Below are 23,589 nucleotides of genomic sequence, written 5' to 3'. Positions count from 1 at the left end.
GTCCATAGGGTGAGAAATATCAACAGGAAAATGTGTTTTATTTTGTGGAACAATAAAAAAGATTTTGTTTTGGGCCTGCCCATTTTGCTTCTGTCAGAGGACTGCTTTTAAGACACTCATTTAATTTTCTTTGCAGTAGAACAGAAGAAACTTGAGCGGTGTTTGGGGTGTTTTTTTTCTATACAGGTGCTCTTAATAAAAATGGAGAGGGATATTTAGATACCTGCACCACTGAGCTTGAGCAGGAGGTGTGATAAGTAAACAATGTTGAAGAGTAAAAGTGAATACTACTTTGTTGACAGATTTAATTTCCTTTATTAACAGAGCTGAATAGTGCTGAATTGAAGGACTGCATCAGTGAAAACAGCCTCAGCAGCAATGCCAGCCTTCCCAGTGTGCAGAGCTGCCGGCGACTGCGAGAAAGGAGAGTTGCAAGCTGGGCTGTTTCCTTTGAGCGTCTTCTTCAGGATTCTGTTGGTGTTAAATATTTTTCGGTAAGTTTTGAGGGACAGCAAGAGGCTTTCCAAAATACCCGATACTGCCACAGTGATTTTCCTGTATTTTCTTTTATTTTCTTGATGCTATCCATGCACAGGACAAGAGAGAGGAGTTCACTCATGCTCAGTTGTTATATGAGTATGTTTCTGAGTTTACACGGGTTCACAGTTGAGTAAGAGTTCATAGTAATGTACAGATTGCCATGCATTTCTGCACAGCAGAAGTTCAGGTGAAAATGGAAGCTATATTTGGCTTTGTCTTTTTCATTTCAGAAAGCTTCCCCATTTTGTAAAATGCCGTTTTGTAGCCTTTGTACAAGAAGAAGGAAGTACTTTTGGTAGTTTCCTAAGAATGGGTCATTATTCACATCTATCTCCACTGAAACGTTGGAAGCGACATAGAAGATTTTTTTCAATGATAGAGCGGCTTATTTTCCTGAAAAAGGTTTTTAGAAATACATTTTGGAAGTAGTTATGGTAGCTAAAAGTAGCATATGGTTAAAGCTGCAACATGAAGGAATGATGTTGAGTATTTGCAAAGCATAAATACTTTGCAATACATAAATACTGTTCTGCACAGCACATTTATGGAGCTGTAAATAGCATCATCTCTATTTTGCATGCAAGGAAACTGAGGGTATATACTTTTGCTTTGCTGCACTGAGAGTATGTTGCTGATTCTGAATGTGTTACACAGGGACAGTTTGTGCTGCCCAAGTAATTTTCACAATGAGAATATAAGGAAACCTGTGGTGTAGGAGAGGTAGATTATTGGAATCTGCAGTAACTCAGACTCTTTTGCTTGATACAAAAGTATTAAGATATCACAATGGTTAATAAACAGACTTTCATGTTAACTGGTAAGGGGAACCCAAAACCCCACATTTACAGCGAACATCTATTTGAGGAAACAGAGAAGAGGAAAACAAAATAATGCATCTTGGATATTATGTTCTCTGGTTTAGCAGAGTAGCCTGAGAGTTATTAGCATTTCTGCTTTAATACTGAGACTTCTTGTCAGGCTGAAAGGAAAAATTCTGATCTGATATTAGAGTCCGTCTGAAAAATGACATAATTTGTGTGCCTGCTACTGAAAACTCAGTTGACTTTTCTAATTACTTGTAAATGTTCAGTACACTTAGAAAATTGCTGCATTAATTTTTCACTGTCATGTTAGTTCAAAACTTACATTAAAAATGTAAAAACTAGTTCATATCATTTTAATAAATTTTCAGATTAAAAGGTGAAAGGTACTTTCATTTCAGCAAAAGCCAACCTCAGATATTCTGAAAGTTTTACTTTTCCCCCCATTTTATTCTAATTAGAACTTCTTTTTATAAACACTGCAAAAGTGCATGTGTTAAAGAAATACCCACTTTAAAAAACAATTAGGGAATGTTAAAGTTTATTGTGTGCACCACCATTTTCTTGAGGCCCAGGAGATTTCCAGAACCACTGCTTAGATTTATTTGCAACCTGGTTGTCGTAACACTGTGCAGTTACAGATTGCTGCCAGTATCCAAGAACGTTGAGGCACCAGCATTTAAATCATGGTTTCATAGTAAGTGTCTTGGTGCATTTGTGATCCAGCCTCTGCCTTTCCTGAGGGCAGCTTTGTCACAGAGCAGGAATTACTCTGTAAGAAGGAGAGATTTTGCATGTTTTCCAAATACTCACACTTTGCATAAGAGCTGCTGCTTAGAGCAGTCAGCCAGGAGGTGAGAGTGCTGTTTGCAGGTTCCCCCACTGAAGGCATTCAGACCAACCTCTCCAGCTTCCCAGCCATGGGTGACTGCTGAGCAGCCTGATGTTCCAGCTGGGGCACCACTTGGCCTTCCTGGTGAAGCTGTGTTGTTGGACAGCCAGCTGTGCCCAAATCCTGTGGCCACAAGGAAGCAAGTGGGAGATGGACTCTAGATTCACAGGGAATGTGCCAGGGGAGAAGTAGGCAGTTTTGTTCCAGTTCCTGTTCACTAATTTGATTCTCTTTTAATATGTAATTACACGTAAAATGCAGAAATGTCCCCTGACTACTCTCTGGATTGTCTTTTATGCGTTTGGTGTCTCAGCTGATGCCTCTGAGGAGCTTTAAATTCAGAGCTTGCTTGGGCATTTAGATTCCCTGTATGCTGGTTTATCTCAATTGCTTTCTTACAGCTGGACTCCCTAAACTCTACGTAAATCTGAAAAGCACAAATAAGCTAAAGTTTATTTCTGTGGAGGTTCTTCTTACACAGCTTTCTGAGGCTGCCTTGTATTGTAAGGAAGCTTCAGTGATACACCATGTGACAACTGAGTGAAGGTTGTGGTGGATCAAATTATTTTTTTATATCTTTATTTTTCCCCTGATGGTTAAAATGCTTTTAAGATGCAGAGAGAACATTGAATTATACAGATTTGAATATGGGACAGTTTGTGCTTGTAGAGTTTTCCAGCTGAATTGGTACCAGTCTTCATTTGGACTTTAGAATCCTGTAATATAAATGTCCTGATTATTGTGTATTGTACTGGGAGATATATTTTTTTCCTCTTAGTGAGTATTTTCCAAAGAGATACCATGCAACCACATCAGCGTACACTGATAAAAGATTTTTCTTTTGTAGTTGCTATGTGATGCAGAGAGATACCGTAATGAATCCAGAACTGATTATGGGCATTGCTTGATAAACATCTGCTCTGTTACATCAGTGGAACTGCAATTAAAGACAGTTTACAGTGTCATTTTTAAATGTAGTTTATAAATTATTTAAATTTTTATTAAAAGTTTATTCACTAGTTTATGCACTACTTAGCATGACATTTCAAACTTTGTACTTGCAAATGATTTGATTGTAACTTGATGGATTCTTCTCAGTTATATACATTTAAAAAACACGAGAAAGAGGGGAAGCACTACATATGTATTGGACATACATTGATTTTTACTGTAGAAGAAAACTGGACTGTGAGACTGATTGAAAAGTTACCTTTTTGCAAACTTTCTGAGCATTATAAATATGTTGTTTAAGCTGGCAAGTAACTTTTCTTTGAGACATTTATTTATTTGCTTTTTTCCCCCCTAGGAATTTCTACGGAAAGAATTTAGTGAAGAAAATATTTTGTTTTGGCAGGCCTGTGAATATTTTAACCATGTACCTGCACACGATAAAAAAGAGGTAAGTCAATGTTGTATTCCAGTACATTGCATTGCTTCTTCAAAAATTATTACTCCTTCAAGGTTATAGAAATTAATGGAGCTGTGCTTGGTCTTCATACTGTGACGTCACTAAAATAGGGTTGGATGACCTAAATTTAAGATGCTGGGTGTATTTGAACTGCAGCAGAGTGCAGAGGAAGCTCTGTAAGAATGAGGTAAGGTATCCTGGATGTTGGAAATGGCCAGCAGTGGTAGCCCAGTGCATGGAAGTGCAGAGCAAGTTAATTGAACGTGTCAAGGAGAGGCCTCTTACACTCTTTTTTGTAGACTGCCTCCACGAACCAAGATTGTGTTTCTAAGTAACTTAGATTATCTGCTGCTCTAAGTGTAGTGCTCTCACGTTTGTTCACAAATTATGAGAATCTCCATCTCATTCTTTTGAGGGAATTGGTCAGGCAGTTTGGGTGAATATTGAGCTTTGTACGGGTTGGCAACACTTCTGTCTACACCACAGCCAAATCTAGTCAGGTTTATGTGGTGGAAACAGTTTAATCTTCCAAGTCTCTCTTAACTCCTTTGTCTACTAATGAGGTTTTTTTCTCCTACTTTCTTCTGTCTTCAAACAATGTATTTTCTGAACACCACCCTTAAGGGCTGTGGGCTCAGCTTGGTGGGTTTTTCATTATTTTTGTGATGTGGGTGTTTCAGAGTAAACAAGTTAAAAATGAGTGATTGTGACTGTAAACATTCATATATATATTTACTTTTTTCTCACTTCTAGAAATTGAATCTTAGAGGATTTATGTAAATAGTAACTTATATAAAAGGTCTAAAATCTAAAAAAATCTACTTTCCTTTTTAAAAAATACTTGCTGTGCTTCACTGCTTGATTATTTTAATTTTTATTTGGAGGACAACATTTACTGCTTAAGAAATAGTTGATGAATATTTCTAATTTTAAAGGAAAAACTCTATTTATGTGCCTAAAACTAACAAAAGCTGACTTATGAAGAATACATATATTAAAGAATTGTGGCTATCTATTTTTGGGTGAAATATATCAGTGTAAGAAATGCTTAGCTAAAAATACAGTTTTAAAATCAACATACATTTAACATTTCTTTTCTGTAGCTTTCTTACAGAGCTCGGGAGATCTTCAGTAAGTTCTTGTGTAGCAAAGCTACAACCCCAGTTAATATTGACAGCCAGGCACAGTTGGCAGATGATATTCTCAATTCTCCCCATCCAGATATGTTCAAGGAACAACAGCTTCAGGTAATTGTAGTAAACATGAATGCTCTGTGTACGTCTGTTATCGTTTCCTTTATAATCTATATAAATAGTTTCACATGCTGTATACCTTAGATTCTGTTAGAAGAATAGAAAAAAGGCTGCTTGACTGTTTTTCTGTTGTGTGTAGAAAATTGTCATATAACTAAAAAATAATCTGAGAAGTACTGTTACTGAAATGAGGGTTTAGTGCGAGTAAATAAGTCTATGTATTGCAGCACCATTGCATAGAGTGTTGGCATATGGCTGGTTTTCTTTAGTGGAAGTTGAGTGCACAAATAGTGTCTACTTTTGGTTTTTAAAATGTCAGTTGTATTAAAGGAGTTCTTCTTTTATGCTTTAATACTACTATCAGGCAAAGAGATTTTAAAACTGTTGGAGTCTGAAGACCTCTGAAGTGGATGTATTTTAAATAATTACGGATATTCAGAACAGTTATGCAACAACAGCATACACTTTACATTTCCTGTAGAATTTAAGTTTCTAATTTTTTCTCCTAAGTCATCTCTTTGGTAACTCTTCCACCCTAACAGTTTATTAGTAGAAGTAATTTTGAGATCATAATTTTGAAATCAAGGCCATAGCTTTAATGAACCAGGTCACAATCTTAGGACGTAATCTCAGACCGCATGCTTTTGGTCAATATGAGCAGCTGGGTATAGTATCGTCCTCCTGCAAAGTGGAGATAGAAAGGTAGGGCTGACTGCTGGTCTGGCAGCTTCCAGCATTATAGCTATTCCTTATGCACCTCCTAAGATGAGCCTTCTGTGGGAATTACCAGTCACCAGCTTCCCAGACATTTTTTCATGCATTTGTCATCCTGGTGTTGTGGAGACTATGCCTGAATTCCTCCGCATCCTCTCCCATTTGTTTGGTGGAGTACAAGGAGTCCCGATGAGTCAGGTGACAGGGCTGATGCAGGTTTTCTCCCTTTGGAAATGCTGTATCCTTAGTTGGAGGGCTCATAATGCTCGTGAGAAGTCCTGCTCTGGGTCCAGTCCCAGCCACAAGGCCTGTCTGTGCCTGATCTGCTTATCTCAAATTGTCAGTGCCTCAGTCAGATCCCTCAGTCAGACCCGTTCCTTCCACTGGAAAATGAGGTGAAGCTGGATGAGAATTACTTCTGCTGAAGGATGTGGCCTGGGAGCCTGTCTGAGGTGCTGGTGGTGTGTTGCCTGGCTGAGGTCAGCGCTGGGGAATCAGCTGCTCGATGGCCCTTAATTTCTTGGATTCAGTGAGTGGTTCTGCAGGAGGTCGGTTTGTGGTCTTGGTGGATGGCACCACCCTGAGAACATAGAGCTGTGGGTTGTGTAGTTACTGCATACACCCACAGACTCTCAAAGTTCAACTCATGGCAGTGCCACAACCTTAATAAAGCAAAAGCTCTGCATTTGTGGTCTTTCACAAGATTTTTTGGATTTGAACACTGACCACAGAGTGCAAGGGTGCTGCTCTGTGGTGGTTGTTGGATGACTGTGATGCTGGGGAATAGGGAGTGTTGGCTGTAAGTCTGCACAGGAGTTGCAGAAGTGTGTGGGAAAGTGCCTTGGAAACACTTTCAGACCATTCTCTCTCAAGCACTGCCTGCTGGGAATAATCCTGGAAGTTGCTTTCTGTCCATATCCTGGGAAATTTGTCTTTCATCTTGTTGTTAGAGGTTTTAATGGCAGTGTGGATGCAGCCAAAATAGCTAGTTGGGGTGTTCTTTTTTATAAATTGAATACAAAGAAGCATTATGATTGTTTGTGGATGGAGGACAGTGTAGCTCACTTGAACCTACTAAAATAAGAATAAAATATCAAGTACTTCATGTAGAGTTGATAATGGATGTAAATTTTTCTACTCTTGTTTATCTGTAAATTTCAAATTATGCTTTTAAAAGATACTTTTCTCATTTGTAAGAACAAGAACTATCATCTACTAGCCTTTTCCAAATAAGCATAAGTCATTAAGACATGTAAATATGATAATAATGCTAAATATAGGAAATCATGGATGTACTGTGAGCTAGAAACATAGTAGGACAGATGATAATCAGCTCAAGGTAAATTAGTTACGCTCTCATCACTTTGTCCAGCAAAGTTAAAAGGTTGTAATTCTTTTGCTGTTTTAAATATATTTAATTTGCAGACTGCATCTCTGCTATAACTTTTCTTGTGTCTCTTACTTCCCTGCAATTTTTTCCTTTATTCTTCCTGCCTAGCATGGAATAACTATTTTATCTTCTTAATGGCGCTAGACTCTGTGATGGGCAACTGTGTAAAGCTTTGTTTTCATCCTGATGCTGTGTTAAGTTTAATGTATTAGTGTAAGCTGTGCCATAGAATCATGTCTTATATTTTGGGGCACAAAATGCATTCAGTTGAAAGTACTGTGATTTGTTGAAGAGTGTAACCTTTTAAGTTTCATTTTCTTAAAAAGCTCAAGGACAGGTGAAATATTTTGTATTTTTCAGTTAGCTTGGGTTTTGCATCTGTGTTGGAGCCTGCAGGCTATACTTAGCATTTTCTCCCAGTAATCTTGTATCAGTGGTGCTTCTGTGAGTCCTTGACACTGAGGCATTTTGATTTCTTTTAATTGCCCCTCTGTATTTTACACTGTTTTGGCAATACACCACAGTATTCTTTGAGCTCAACAGAACTCAAGAATTGTTTCAAAGCTGTGTGTGTTGTGTACACTCAATAGTCTGTTGAGACTTGGCCTAAGGATTACATGTGCTCTGAAATTTGTTGTCTTTTTCAATTTTGCCAGTGTACCTGTGGTCAGAGAAGGATGGTGTGAGAGAGATGTTCCCCTTTGTGAGCAAGGTTTCAAGTGAGAAATCTTTGGTACTAGATTGTCTCTTTGTCATGGCCTTGAGGGCACATTGGACTTGGCACTGAGCCATTTAATCATGTTAAGCTGTCAAAGCTAACATGTACGAAAGTATTTTTCCATCGCTTACCACGTGGAAAACAGTGCATTAGAAGGCCCAACAAAGATGACAGGCAGCACCTAAGCAGGAATGGAAGTGTACAGAGGAGAAAGGCAAGAACATGGAAGTTGGCATTCAGTTTGATTTAGGTTTCTGTGACTCTGCAAGACCAAGTTCTCTCTGCTTTATCTTGCTGTTTCCAAGGTAAGTTTTGGGCTAAAGCCAGTTGAGAAGGGCATCTCTGCACAACCTTAAACATGATTTTGATCTGCAAATGGACCACTCTGTCTCAGTGATGGACTTTCCTTTATACTTCTGGGAATACCTGAGGGAATACTCACAGCTTTTACCGGCTAGGCTCGTAGTTCAATGCCTCAGAAAGCCTCGGGCAGCCTAGAGAGGTAGCACGGGCAATCCAGCATTTCAGTAGCTCTGAAAGTGGCAAATGGTAGCTGCAAAGCTGATACCACCAGCAGAAGCAAAGAGGGAGAAATAGAGCTTCTGGTTTGCCTAATTGCTGCAATTAGAAGCTTTCAAACAGAGACAGAGACGCAGATGTTTGCAGAAGGATTGCAAAGTCCAAGAGGGCAGGTCCCCTCTCAGGCCCTTCTTTTATTCAGAGAAGGGGAAGGGGGAGGACTAGGGGCGGACCCGGGGTGACCGGCCAATCAGACACTGCTAAAGAGTTTGAGTTAGGTTTGGTTTTGCCCACGCTTGGAACAAAGGAGTTCAGAGCACATGGCAAAGGCAAGTCCTGGCTTGTCTTGGGGAGGGGGAAGGGTGACCTCGGAGCCGGCAGCAACAAATACCATAACTGGTTGGGCGGTGCATACCTTCCTTTGCTTGTGGGGAATTTGTCATGTCCAGAGAAGCAGCCATTCAAACTGTTTTTTCAGATCAAGTGAATCATGGCAGAAGATATAGAAGTAAAAGTATGGATTTACTTAAAACAGCAGGGTTGCAAAAATGGAACAAAAAATTCAAACATTATTTAGCATTTAAGAAAAAACTCTTCTTCACTTTCATAAATTTAGCTTTGGTTAAATCAGCCTCAGATATTTGCTCTAGGCCTCGTAAAGAGCTGCTTTCTTCCTCTGTGGATAAAGATAAATGTTGGTCATTTAATGTAAACTGTTCTCTTTCAAGATTTACAGCATCTTGATTATTGAATTGTCCAAAGATACTGATGGTTTTTTTTCCTTATGATTGAGCACGTGACCATGGCTTAGTGGTGGACTTGGCAGTTCTGGGTTAATGGTTGGATTCGATGATCTTAGAGGTCTTTGCCTAAATGATTCTATGATTCTGTGGAGATTATATATACTGTAAAGGACTCTCAGCTTCTCCTCACATCAGCAATTAACTTTGTGTGTCTTGTATCATAGTGTACTATCGCATATTGTGATTATATCATATTTGTGTGTTTTAGAATATAAACTTTTCTTGTTCACAGCTACCTTAAAACACACTTGTATAACTTGATCCTGTCACATACAGTGTTAGTGTAATAACCTCTGAAAATGTTTTAAATGTTCCACATAGAATGGCATCAATACTGTAAAAGAGGATGGTGTTGTCGAGACTCTACAGCATCTTAGCTTGCACTTTGCACAAATCCTAACATTTTCTCTGAACCTGTAATAAGGGAATAGGTCAAATTATGTTTCACTTTAAATGGGTGCAGCGTATTTATTAACCAGCTCTAAACAAAATCGTACCTATGCTGTTTACAACCGAATGTCCTAAAATTTGTGGGTGTTGGCTGTTGCAAAGTAGCTTAATGTTCTTGATGTGTTACTGAAGCGCATGTAACCGTTATCCACTGTGTTTTAATTTCAGATATTTAACTTGATGAAGTTTGATAGCTATACTCGCTTCCTCAAATCCCCCCTTTACCAAGAATGCATCTTAGCTGAAGTGGAAGGACGTCCTCTTCCTGATCCTCAGCGTGTTCCCAGCAGCCCCACTTCCAAACACAGCGTCAGTTCAGAGAAGTCCAACATGTCAACACCAAAAAAGGTGACCTTTGCATTCCTGTTATCTGAAAACCATGTTTTTAAATAATGCTTTTCAAGTTCTTTAGAAAATCAAAGATAATATATAAAATAAAATTAAAATGTGTGGTTATAGATGCTGGCAAGTACAATTGCAATATTTTTATGTATTCGGGAAAAGACTTTTTTTTTTATCCTTGCCTTTGAATCAGTTTCCTAGATACTGACTTTCTGAATATAATTTTAAATCTTCATTATTATTTAAATAAATGTGTACAAATAAAAAGTAAGAGTTATTTTAATGTGCCAGTTCAGAAGCTTATTTAGGTTGAACATGGGAGTTAAGATGTGATAATTTAACCTTTGTTGAGAGCAGACATTTTATCAGAAGTTTTGGAGAAGACTTAACCTAAATGAACTCATTTTTGCAGAGGGCTTTTTTAATTTCTTAGCTTCTACTAAACTAAGATAATTCTGTGTTAAATAAGTACAGTTGCTTAAAAATTAGACCAGTAGTCTTACTGACTGATCTCCTGACATTATTTAGGGTTTATTTTTTTCTTCTTGTAGATAATACCACCATAGCATTACATAACTGTATGGGTAAATTATAACTTTTCGTTTTTCACGTCAGTCACTACAGATTACCCCATCTGTCACTATGTATTTTTATGACTAGGAACCTTTAAAAAGTGGCATTTTAAGGAATAGTCTAATAATCTAACAAGAATACTACCTTGTTAAAAGCAAGTTTAGTTTAATATCAAACATTCCTGACATATGTATTCTTCAACTCTAATAAATACTTGATTATACTTGTAAATGCTAAACAGTTCTTTGTCATTGTCTTTAAAAGCTGTTCATGTTCAAGCCTAACCTAGGAAAAATACCAAAGTGAAATTCAGTGTTTTAAAAGCGAGGCAAATGGCCTTTCCACATTAACTTAGGCGTTACTGGTGAGCTGGGGACAGTTCTTTCATATTTGCTGGAGCTCTCCATGGCTCATTTCCAGCTACTGTTTTGTATTCCCTACCAAGTAGCACATTTCCATCTATGTATTTCTTTTTGTTGCCACTGGTGAGGTTTTTTGGGTTTTTTTGATTGCTACTGGGAGGAATGCTGGTTGGCACAGACACTTGTGCGTGGGATAAAGAAGGCAGCTAACCTGGCCATCACACTCTTGTTTTAGGAAGAAGTGTGGGAAGGTTTATTTTAGACAATATACTCACAACTGTGATCCAACGAGTGATTTAATTGTGTTTTGGTGATAGCTAAGTGGTAAATCAAAGTCAGGAAGATCTTTAAATGAAGAGTCAGGAGAGGAGGACACGGAGAAGAAAAAAAGGGGAACATTCTTCTCATGGTCAAGAAGTAAGAGTTTGGGAAAATCACAGAAGAGAAGAGAAAATGGTGATTATCCAAACGGTGAGTGTTCACATTCCACTTTGTTTCAAGGTTGTTTCAGCAGTAGATGTGATTAGTCTTACCATGATTAGTTGCTATCTGAGTGCATTCTTGGGAGCAGCAGAGGAAAAGAACTGTCAAGTCAGAAGGCCACAGCATGGCTAGTATTGCTGCAGTTTTGTGGAAGACGTACAAGTAAACAGATGAAATTATGACAATATTTAGATCTGTTTTTACCAACTTCCAAAAGACTTTTTTCCTACTTTTTGGCACATTCTGCCTTTCTGTGTGCTGGTAATTGCTTTTTCAATAAGAGAGCTACTATTTTTGTAGAAAGATAATTTCAAATCTTTACAGAGAAGTCCAGGAACAGTACAGCAAGTAGTGCTATAGTTACAGCTATTTAAAAATTCCTCCATCTGTGTTATCCTACTTTCTTTCTTTTATCAGTAACACACAGGTATGTTCGCTTTTGAACAGAGTCACCATCTGTTTTCACCTTCCCTGACTAAAATGAAAAAAGGAGAGTCAGAGGTGTGAAAGCCCTTGTAACCTGCTGTTTTGTTACTTAATTGTGTTTGAGAATTTAGGGAAGAGTTCCCTTGTGAAAGCACCTGTACATGGCCTCTAGAGGAGATGAAAGTTCTGCAGTAAATTATTCTATTGAGTTAAAAATAATGAAGAAATTCCAGTGAAGTAGCAACTTTGGTCCATATTTGTTACTGTAGTTTTTGTTTCTGGTAAATGCCCAGACCTACAAGATATCTTTGATCATTGGGATACTTTGAGTGCTCTTAGTATATTCATACGTGAAAAGACATCAGAGGCATTTACTGAGATTATAGGCTCAAACTTCTGAAAGTGACTAGTAGTTGTCTCAGATTTTAGTTTTCTAACACCATACTTGCGCTTTTAAAAAGATGTATTTCCCTTCAAAATATCCGAAGAGGTAGAATAATTTTTAAGGTGAAATATTGAAATCTTGTTAGATCTAATTAACTAAACTAAGTTTTTTTAGTAAAAGGGATTATATTTTTCTTTTTTTAATATAAAAACAAGTGGGTTTATTCAAGGGCTGCATAACCAAGAAATACTTGACCAAGAGTTGCTTTGATTTCCATGCTTCCATGCACAGTACAAAGGTGTTTTTTTTCCTTTTAATGAAAAAAGAAAAATTTATGACTGGAGAAGCTAATATTTGAAATAGTTTTCTGTATTATAATAAATAATAAAATAAGCCTCCTTACTGATTGCTGATTCTTTCCACAAACAGATTCTTTTCAGTCCAATGGATTGTCATACAGACGGGAATCACAAGGCTCCATGTCATCCACTGCTAGTCTTGACTTGGTAATGGCTGCCTCTTACTAATGAGCAAGTGGGGAACAGATAAAAAAGTGAATTACTGATTTTCTAAGATGTGTGATGTTTGATGTAACGCCTTGGGAACGGGTCTTTAAGTGATAAAGCTGGAGCACAAGATGTAATACTAAGCAATTTTAGAGTGTTAGAAATGTAATAGAGGTTGCATTCATATATTAGTTCCTATTTTATCCTTGTAACAGAAAGATATTCTTTGCATCTTGTCTGTCTTAACTTCAGGCACCAGTGAACTACCAGAATAAAGTTTTCCTTTTAAAGACTATAGCTCTTTAAAAACAGTGTGTTCCACCTACCAGAGGGAGAATCTGTTTTGAACAACCACAAGTTAAAGCTTTCCCTCTTCTTGGCCTATGCATTAAGGGGGATGCAAGTTGAATTAGGTTGATTTTTGTTGTGCCAGTGTCTGTCGTGCTTCTTCTCTGTTTATTTCTTTTAAAGTTGTGTGTTCTTGTCATTATGACTTAACTTGGTCCTAAAAATCTGAGAAGTAGGGAATTTTGTTGCAAACACTTTGTCACACTAATAAAATAAGTGAAGACACTGTGATTTCTAACCAACAAGTTCTACCTTCACTGTGTAAAACTAGTGAGATGCAAAATTAAAACAGTATTTATAAAGCATAGATGTATTAGTTTATTTTAGCTATGTTGATATGGAGGAAGAATCTAAAAAAGGAAATTTTAAAATTGTTTGTGCTTTTGATATCCCTCTAATTGACTAGATTCTGTGTAATTAATTACTAACTGATAACTGTGTAATTTTGCCTATGCTAAAAATATTGATCAGAGAAACAAGCATGGTGAAGTCATGTTTATTTCTGTTGCAGAAAGTCTTGGCTTAAGAAATAGAAAATGGAAAGCCTTCCTAAAGCAACAACCCCTCATTTCTCTCCCACTCCCACTTGATTTAAGTCAGAAAGTTACTGTGATTTGAATGAGAAGCACCAAGTTAAAAAGCATGATGAGTACCCTAGAAGGCTGACAAAACCAGTATTTTTAGTGTCCTTTTAAGTTACAAGTGAGACTTTTGTTAAGTTTTCAAAGATACTTTTTATATTTAGTAGTAGTGTTTCTATTCTACTGTTACTCTAGAATAAAGGTTAGTGACTAGCCCATAACATCGTAGTTCTAGTTTCCTTTAATAAAAACAATTAATGGTCACAAAGCAAATAATTTTAAAATTTTAATTTCTCAGTGGTGTATTTGTGCATAGAATTCAGATTATGTTAAAAGAGGAAATTTTGAGAGGAAAGATTGAGAAACCTGATATTTAAAGGCATTGCTCCTCACTTAAATGTTGATTCATAGTGTGTTGATGGTAATTTTTACATCAGCAGGACATTATTGAGCACAGGCATTTAACTATTTGGATGTTTAATAAGATTTTACTTACTTTTATACTTTTTAATTAGGAGTTCTTTAGTAAATTTTGTAACTGTTTTACACACTCGCTGTATAAAATTTCATCTGTTCTTGAAATAAATTTATATTTGTGCAGTATTGTGATCTTTATCTAAATGTTTTTTCCCCAGGATTTAAATTTATCTGATATTTGTGGTATTTGGAAGGATTTCTAAAGCATGGTGGAAAGTATGGTTCTTGACTTGGTTTGATTTGTGCAGACTCTAAAAGTTTATACCCAGTCCTAATTTTCCCATTGGGCACTGACCTTATTCTTTCTTTTAAGTCTGAAACCTCAAGATTGCCTGCATTTGTACCAGATAAAGACAAATCCCCCAAGTACTGCTGTGTAAACCTTCCGGATGGCTCATCGAGCAAAATGGCTGTGAAATCCGGGTTCTCCATCAAAGAGGTGCTCTCTGGGGTCTGCGAGAAACATGGCATTAACATAGCTGCAGTGGACCTGTTTCTAGTTGGAGGTGATAAGGTACTGTATATTCCTGGGCTTTTTTGGAAGCATTTTCATCCCCATTTTACGAATAAGGAATTCTGTTCTCTCAATACTGACGTGTATTTCCTGGTTCTACCTATAGCTTTACGTTGGCAATGCTGGTTAATATAAGGGGAATTATCCACAAAGAAAACAAATGTGTGGTAGTAGGTGCTACTGCATTAAAGCCCGAAACCATAGTGACATTCAGTTGTTCAAAGATGAATGGGATGCATTAATGCTAGAAACGAGGTACAGGTTTTAATATTGAAGAAAATTTCCAAGACAACAATCTGTGTGGATGGTGCAGTGTGTATGTGAGGGCTCTTAGTCCAACAGAAATATCTCCAATTCAAAGACAAGCTGTGGGCATTAAGTATTTTTTTAAATTCATGCTTTTGATCCATCTAGATGATTATGATGACAAAAGTCAATGAATGGTCATAGGTACCAGCTTTTTCTTTTAAAGCTTTTAAAGACCTGGCTGTGTTTTCTAATGCACCATTTTGTATAATTTACGTAAGTTGAAGAATCTAGGTTTGTTTTAAACAACCAAGTTCTTGAATACCTGCTGACTCCAGTGGAAATTGAGTTGTGGTCATTGTTTCACACCTAGCCAAAAGAAAATGTGCTTCAGTCATGTTCCATGTTGTAAATGAATGCTCACTAGAATGCATGCAGCCTATAGTAATAATATTCTGAGTTATTTTAAAAAGAATTAACAACACAGTTGCTCTTTTTTACATACTTTAAAATTAATTTTCTCTCTTCTCTTCTCCCTGATGTGCTCTGTAGCCTCTGGTATTGCACCAAGACAGTAGTATCCTGGAGTCTCGGGACCTGCGCTTAGAAAAACGCACTTTATTTCGGTAAGAGTCAAAAATAGCATCTTCCTCTGGCATTTTTCACTCCATTTTCTATTTTACTTTTCGTAAATGCAGTAAAGAATGTTGCCAGTTACCTGTGGAGGCTGTGGAGCTGCAGGAGGGGGATTTCTGGATTGCTCTTAGGATACAAGTGGGATCTTGATGCCAGTGTTCTGGTTTAGGGACATTTAAATATTACTACGGTGTCAAACAGCTCAAGCTGAGGCAGCTGTGAAAGCACTGGACAGATCTGTGGGTCCAGAGGGACCTTCCACATCAGGAAGAGTTGGTTGGAGTAGCACAAGAATGGGATGGAAATTGAACTGTGAGTCTCCTAGTCTTAAAGTTAAGTGGATATATTTATTGATGACATGTTCCCATTCAGTTATATCTGTAATTATATGCCTACCTGGAAAATTACAGTAAGACTAATTGTATAAATAAAGTTCATCTGATGAACCCTGAGTCTTAAACAAGTCAATGTTAAAGTATTAGTATGGGTATAATATAATGCAGTACACGATATATTTAGTTTTATGTAATATATTTGATAGCATACTTTTTTTCAAAATAATGTTTGTATTTTTTTCCAAAATGAATCCAAACTAATGCTATGAAAACTTCTGAAATAATTATTTCAGGAAAAAGTAATGAAGTAAAATATATTACATTACTGACCTGCACTTTTGAAGTGAATAAAGTTTATTTTGTCAGGCATTCCTCATTTTGGCTCTATATTACTTTTCCTTAGGAAGCAGGGCTAGTTTCTATTTAAAGGTACTTCAGGTTAATAAATACTGCATAACATATTCAGTTTTGAAATTGAGATTGAGCAGTCTTTTATTAGGTGTGAGCTTGCTGAGTTTCCAAGTTAAAAAGGAACTTTAAGTAGGCAGTACCATATGTTATTTGTGTGTTAATTAAAATGTAGAAATATTCTACATTATTCCCTTCTCTGGGTAGATGCTATGTAAGCAAATATAGTCAAATATTTGGACCACTTTCAGACAAAGGAGAAATATTATGTGGCTATACTTAGTTACCTCAATGTTTGCCACTTCTGTATCAATTACCAGCTAATGATTTAAATGGATCATTTCAATTTAGTAACTGTTGAATTCAAAGAAAATATGAAAGACAAAGTTTCAGTTATTCTGGCTTCTTGTGGAAGGGAAAAGTCAACATGACTAAACATCTTGTACATAAGTAATTTTTTTTATAGAAAACATGAGTTTTATATTTAATTGAGACTGACAAAATTACTGATAATTTTAATATCTGATGTACATTTCTTCTGATTGTTTTGTTAGTAATAAGCCTGTCCTTATTTTCATACTATAGTACCATTGCAGTCAAATGAGGCTTGTGGAGGATTCAGGGCATGGATAAAGAGCATTAAAAAAAAAAAAAAGGCACCAAACCAAAGCTGGCCACAGCTCTGTGCAGAGAAATAGATGCAAATGAATTATTTGTTTGGGTTTAGGGTTTTTTTTTTTAGTTTTTTATTTCATTATTCTTTGCTGTTTCAATAAATTTATGCAAAATTGCAAAATAGACTCTGAAGAGAGCTGTCATTAGCCTGTAAATTCTAAGTTAATTGCTTTTACAGCTTTGCTATATAAGTTTCTCTTACACCAAGTTTCCATGATGTTGCATCACCAACCCTAAAAAAGTAGCATCATCTGCAATTCTACTGTGTTTGTTCCTGTGTGTAAAAATTAAAATACGTGTCCAAATCCATCTCAGGTAATTGAATAAGAGGTTGTGAGTCTCTCCTGCGGAATTGAGAAGAAATATTTTTATTGCATCCAAGTCTATAGTCAGGCATGGAATCACTTTGGAAGCACTCCTGGACCAGACTGGTCAAAGTATATCTCCCTGTAAAGATGAAAGTGCTGTGGAATGCTTTTCATTGGTCTGAAATAGACTGGCTCATGCCTTCACTCAGCTCTGGCAAGTGAAACAGTGGAATTTTCATTTGTGTTAAACATAAATAATAATAATTTAGATATAGTAATAAAGAAATAAAAATAAAATAATAAATTCTTTGTCGCTTCAGTTTAGGACAGATTTGTGCTACTGCAGTCCCAGCTAGTTACTAACTATGAATTGGTATAACTTTGCTGTAGATTGGATTTTGTATATTTTTGGACACTTTATTTACTGGAATGTTTCACACTTAATGTTACAATTACTGTGTTTTAGGCTGGACCTTGTTCCAATCAATCGGTCAGTTGGTCTGAAGGCGAAACCCACCAAGCCAGTAACAGAGGTCTTAAGGCCTGTGGTTGCAAAATATGGTTTAAATCTTAATGAACTTGTGGCAAGACTAGTAAGTATCTTTTGATGTAATTCAAGCAGCAGCATTTTCTGTCTGGAGAAGATCATAGTCCCTGGAATGATTCCTCTCCTGAGAATTAGGCATTAAAGTATCTATAGCTACATGTTGAGATAAAATGCATTGTAGTCATAACCATTATGCTTAATAGTAGTCACCTCATATATTTAGTCTACATCTGTTTGATATTCTGCTTCAGAATAAATCCAACATCCTAAACAAGCAAGCCTGAACTTAGCTTCTTCCAGAGCTCAACTGCCATTATTAGCCAGGGAAAGTTGGTTGGATTAAAGCTTTTGTTCCATTATCCTGGGAATTATGAAATTTGCCGCAAATCCCCGTGCAGAAACTTTTTGTGAAAGCAGACTGATCCAGCTTCTCTACTACTGAACTCTTGGCTATCCTGTTCTCTTTTCTATTATGCTGGAATACCTAGGAGTGTAAAGTTAATTTTGTGGTATTTCTAGTATGTATGCTGTCTTAGCTGAACTAGTCCAAGTTTTTAAGATAACTGAAAAACATGTTGGTATAAAGGTAACTTCATTTAATAAAATTACAAAATTAACAAAATACAATCACTTTAGAATATAAAATAATCTTCCATGTCCTCTGAAAAACATGATTTTCTGAAGATACACACTAATGGTCCTAGAGTATTTGAGCACACTTACAAATTGGATGATTTTTTTTTTTCCATGTATCTTTTTTCCCCCAAATACCATTCTCCTCACAGAAAAGGGTTACACTCACTGAAATCAAGGTATTTTTACACCAATGGAGTAAACATTCTTAGAATGGTAGAAGACTATATTGAAGCTACTCTGAAGCATAAAAAGCGCTTTGCTTGTTTTCTTTCAAAAATGTCAGGCTGCATAAATTTGTTCTAAAAACAGCTTTTTCTCTATTGCATACAAACTGTGATCCGACTTTAGAGTGGTGAGCAGGAACCACTTGATCTTGGTGTCCCTATATCTAATCTGGATGGTCAACGGGTTGTTCTAGATGCAAAAGAACCATCAAAGGCTAGAGGTAAGTTAGTATAAAAGCTTTTGTTTATGGTTCCAAGTCAGATTTATAAACCCTGACTCTGGTTAGTTTTTCCTGTTGATGTGAAGGTGAGGCAAATGTGATTAAATTTAGATACATCACGTGTGGCATATATTCTTTTTAACTAAAAAGGAGTGCAGTTTCTGAAGATCAAAGATTAACTTAATCTGTGATAGCAAGTACTTCTACTGTTGCTGTAAGAAATTTTGCAGTAGTAATATTTGAATTTTTTGCTTGCATTCAGCCATAGATCCACACACAGACTTAAGAACATAGTGCCCAGTAATGAGAATAAAGAGCCAAATATCTTCTGTGCATTTGGCAGTTACTCAGTAAGGAACATTCTGTGTAAGAAAAACAGATGCAGTTTGTGCAGCAGCTATACATACTGCTATGATAATCTCCTTCTTTAGCATGAGAAAGTAGCAGAGCCTGCTTCTCCAGTTTTAAGTGGTGATTTCTGGAAATAATGCCAAAAAGGATAAAATTTGTGATTACCTTGGGCAACATAATTGGAAAAATAAAAATATATCAACTAAACAGTTGACAATCTCTTGGCATAATTAACACTCTAGATTAATGTAAGCAGCCTTGAGAGTAAAGGTTTGGTTTCATTAGGAGACCTTTTTAGGTCTCACTTAATTTTAAAAACTGTATTAGATATGGTTAAATTAAGCAGACTTAGAGCAGAGATCCTCTTTGAGGGAGAACTGGCATTATAAAGACGGAGGTATTTATTGAGGAGAATCAGATTTGTCAACAGAAGCAACTGTTATTTTGAAACAAGTTTTCCATCTAAATACTCTCACAGATAATTTGTTTAAGAATTACAAGTAAAGTCTAAATTGCCTGAATCCAGTGTGCTGCCAGCAACTGTAAAAGCCTAAGTCATAGAGGATCATTCTGGCAGTGGATTGGTTCTGTGGCAATGTACCAGTGAAAGAGGGCTATGATTCTGTGTTGGTACATTTGCTGTAGGCAGATTTATTTTGATTGAGCCATTTGCTTAGCTAGAAGATGGCAAGGAGGATATGACAGTGTCTACAAAACAATTGGTGCACGAAACAGCTTGGAAAAGACTCAACATGGCCTTTCAATGGTCTTTTCTGCTGATTTTCTTTTTTAAATTCTAATTTTGAGAATTGCGAACTGAATTATTAGCTCAGATTTTACGATTATTTGATTGAAAGCAACTGAAAATTTAGTGTGTAAGTGAAACTTCAGCATCTTTAAACTTTAAAAGTAATGTTAGTATGAGGAAAATGTGAAGATGGGAGGGTGATTCTGGTAGATTTTTACTGAAAAGTATCAGAGATACCAACTGTGCTCAGTCTTTATTTTCTGAGTACATATTAGAGCAATTTTAGAGCAAAAATCTGTTGTGTCTGTCATTGTCACTTAAATGTTGCTTCTTTGGGGAGTTATAAATCGGTAGTTACAGAAGGTATGTTTATGTTCAATGTTTACAGAGAAACAAAGAGGCGTATTAGTAAAACAGACTGCAACTACTTCGAGAAGTCAAGGATCTACTGTAAGTCTTCTGCAACGATTTTTCTCCATTAGATCATCTTCTGTTTCCTTCTAGAATTCTAGACTAAAGGCTGCATTCACACATGATTTTGAATCGGCCAGACTATGTAACTAGATTGATTATAGCTGTAACTCGTCCGATATTTTTCCACTGTCAACAGCATTTATTTGTGAAGAACTTTGTCTTCATGATGAATCAGTTAACTCTTTCACTGTGTGGTGTTTGTTGTCTTGTGTCTCATTGGCTTATCTATGTTTGAAAATGATTGAATTACTCTGTAGTTCAAAAGCCCTGTGTTATGTGAATTCTTCAGAGTAAAGAATATTATATTTATTTCTACCTTTTTTGGGAACTGCTGTGGCAAATGTTCTTTGCCATAATCAAGACTAAACTTAAGCGTTTTTTGTGGTGTTAGAGAAATGTGTTTCCAAAATAACTTTCTCATTCCCTTAGGCCATTTTATGTATACAATGATAGAACCTGAATGTAAGTAGTACCTTAACTTTCCTTCTAATGCAGGGAGAGGGAAGAACTCTAGGAAAGTCTAATTCTATCAAAATGAAAGGCGAAAATGGAAAAAATGCTAGGGAAGTCCGGCTGTCAAAGAGAGAAGACTCTATTGCAAAGATTGGGAAAAAAAAATGTCAGAAAATAAATTTGGATGAAGCAGAGGGTATGTGAACTTTATAGCTTACATATTAACATAAGTAGTCTTAGAAAAATTTTGTGTCTGTAGGATAAAGTACCATGTGTTTAATACTGTGTTGTGAAAATCATAGTCGTGACCATTACATTTTTGTTTGGTGTGTTCGAATTGTCAAGTTTTCTTAAGTTGAAGGTAAAATTTTAATAATACCTAAACACAGATGTAGGTGCCCAATGGGATTTTCAAAAGTGAGGGGTACCTAATTCCTGTAAAATAAAAAGGAATTAGTTACTCAACTGCAGCTGAACATCCCATTGGATACTCTTTGTGAGCTGTGTAGAATCCTGGCTTTCTGTTCACCTTTATGTAAGTGTTTGACTCACTGACAGGCATTGCACAGTAGTGTAGACCCTAATGTACTCAGGTAAGAATTTTTGTAAGTTTTCTGCTGAACTCTGTAACAGCCAGGGCAGTGCAGTCTGACTGCGGAGGAGTCGTGATGGGCAACAGGAAAACTTGCATTCAGCAAATGCACTGAAAAGGTGTTTAGAAGTAGAAATAAGCAAAGAGGCCATTGGTAATCTTGCATTTTCTGAGTCCTATTTTTACCTTTGTTACATATTAATAGTTCTGGTGATATCATCAGAAAAAATCTCATAAGAGAACTTGCTTTCTTATAGAAAGATGTCCATGGGAGAAAGAGAAATAAAAATGATGTAGCACTAGAAGTCTTGGTGTAACACCCTCTGCCCTAGGACATGAACTGAAGTGATTACCTGTCTGTCAGCCCTACACGTTCCTCCTTATTTTCCTATGTAGAAAAACAAAAATCAAAGGACATACTTGACCCACAGATTAAAATTTACTGCTGAAATCACCCCATATGCATATCCAAAACCTGGTTATGCACATTTATGCAGCAAATGAATGTTTTCCTCTGAATGTTCATCTGTGAATAAATGTCCACTGACTAGAACTGAAAAACAAAAAAATGCTATGACTAAAACTTCTACTGCTTAAAATAGATGTTTTTTAATGTAAGTTTTACTACAAAATATTAGTGCATTTTAAATTATTTTCTGTTACTTACTCTTTTGTTAACTTGTTTTTCCACATTTTAATACTTTCATTTTTTTTCCTAGGACTGAGTAAAACATTAACATAATTTGAAAACTTCAGAATTCGAGGCTTTCACATTTTATTTTGAGTTTTGTGAAATTTGTCAAAGTTTGGAAAATGCATACCAAATGTTGTAGACTGTTTTTTAATGCAGAAACATACAACTGTTCTATGAACTTTGAAATTTCAGAGACATTTTTGTATGACACATCTTAGAAATGTTGCATGTTTTAATATGCCTACTGCCATTTTGCAAAACTTTGGCAATAAGAAGCATTTTGAAGCTTCCATCTTGGCTACGTTCAGATTTTATGGCATTTGAAAAAGCATGTTAAAAAGTCATTTTTACAAATACATTGCAAAGCCTGCCAAGTATGAGTAGAGGATTTAGGAATAAGGTCATACAAGTGCAAGTGTATGACTTCATATTATGCTAAGTTAAAACTGATACTAACATTCTGTTGCTTTATTTCTTAATGGCTTTTGCTTCAAACAGTATTTATAAGCTGGGTTGGAACTGTTGATTTTTAATTAATCTGTTGGAGATGGCCTTTTAAAGCATCTTTTAATATTCTGTAGTTAAAGTGCTTTCCTCTTGAAAAATTAGGACATGCAGAGACCCTATATTAAGAATTACATATTTTTATATGTCTATGTTTTGTACCAAAGAGTTTGTTTATTGTTGCAATGCTTCTTTTTTGAGGAGTGGTATAATTCTTAGCTTACAATTGATAAGTTTCTTGTTGCCAAGTTTTGAAACTTTTTAGAACAGTGTTGATCTATTATGAGTATTATTTATATACAGAAACATATTAAACCATTGGATATCATTAAGAACATGATCAGAAAATCGCTTCTAATTGTGTTAAAACCTCTTTAAAAAGCTGCCCTATCGCTTTTGGTAGTGGCTCCTTGGATGGTTACTGACTACCTGTAAGCTACTGATTCATTGCAGCTCCAAGTAAAATGGGGTTACTTAAATCATCTGATCATACCCTGTGATGATAACATCCTGGTTTAAAACTACACCATGAATTGAATTTAAACTGTGATAAAATATAATTACACTGAGAGAAACTCAATATAACGAGGAAGTTTGCAACATTCTGAATCTTTGAATGTTCAAATGGCATGCTATTTTTGAGTTAAGATGGGTAAGACCCATCCAGAATATAAAAACGTGCACCCATTGTCTGTAAGACTAGAGCCTTGTTTTGTATAAAGAATTAAAAAATCCTGTGTATGTGTACAGATTTATTAACTGCGTAGAATAGAAGATGTGTTCAAGGCTCAGTGAATTGCAGCTGTTCTAAACTGCAAAACTCTTACAATAGCAATGCTGATGGTCTTAATTATAGTGATGCTAGTGAACATTGCTGCAATTGAAAAAGTTCCTAATTAACATGGGATCTTATTTCAAGGCAGCATTGAAAGAATTGAAGATCTTCATGGAAAATAAATGTGCTGAAAATGTACGTTTTAATGGCATTGCACTTTCTGACAAAAACTTGTCAATTTTGGGTTTTTCCCCAAT

The 23,589-nt window shown here is 36.2% G+C and overlaps 1 protein-coding gene across 9 annotated transcripts in view; it reads left to right on the top strand.

Moving 5' to 3' along the window:
- The window catches only part of RGS12 (regulator of G protein signaling 12), a 91,328-nt gene that overhangs the window by 49,557 nt on the left and 18,182 nt on the right, over positions 1-23,589 (top strand). For 6 of the 9 annotated variants that reach the window (XM_042053766.1, XM_042053775.1, XM_042053774.1 and 3 more), the window contains 12 exons: positions 325-494; positions 3,560-3,652; positions 4,765-4,908; positions 9,677-9,856; positions 11,103-11,256; positions 12,509-12,585; positions 14,305-14,505; positions 15,304-15,377; positions 17,580-17,706; positions 18,645-18,741; positions 20,229-20,290; positions 20,810-20,963. In XM_042053766.1, coding sequence (XP_041909700.1) covers positions 325-494; positions 3,560-3,652; positions 4,765-4,908; positions 9,677-9,856; positions 11,103-11,256; positions 12,509-12,585; positions 14,305-14,505; positions 15,304-15,377; positions 17,580-17,706; positions 18,645-18,741; positions 20,229-20,290; positions 20,810-20,963 — 1,533 coding nt within the window. Of the gene's footprint in view, positions 1-324; positions 495-3,559; positions 3,653-4,764; positions 4,909-9,676; positions 9,857-11,102; positions 11,257-12,508; positions 12,586-14,304; positions 14,506-15,303; positions 15,378-17,579; positions 17,707-18,644; positions 18,742-20,228; positions 20,291-20,809; positions 20,964-22,078; positions 23,238-23,589 lie in introns of those variants that run through there. The other 3 variants (XM_042053767.1, XM_042053769.1, XM_042053768.1) reach the window with 3 other exon arrangements.

The sequence above is a fragment of the Corvus kubaryi genome, unplaced genomic scaffold, assembly GCF_017639235.1.
Source record: "Corvus kubaryi isolate FWS band 111438036 unplaced genomic scaffold, C.kubaryi_AGA036_p1.0 split1-131, whole genome shotgun sequence".
Classification (NCBI taxonomy): domain Eukaryota; kingdom Metazoa; phylum Chordata; class Aves; order Passeriformes; family Corvidae; genus Corvus; species Corvus kubaryi.
The sequence above is the reverse complement of the archived record's forward strand: the minus strand, read 5'-3'. Positions and strand labels throughout refer to the sequence as shown.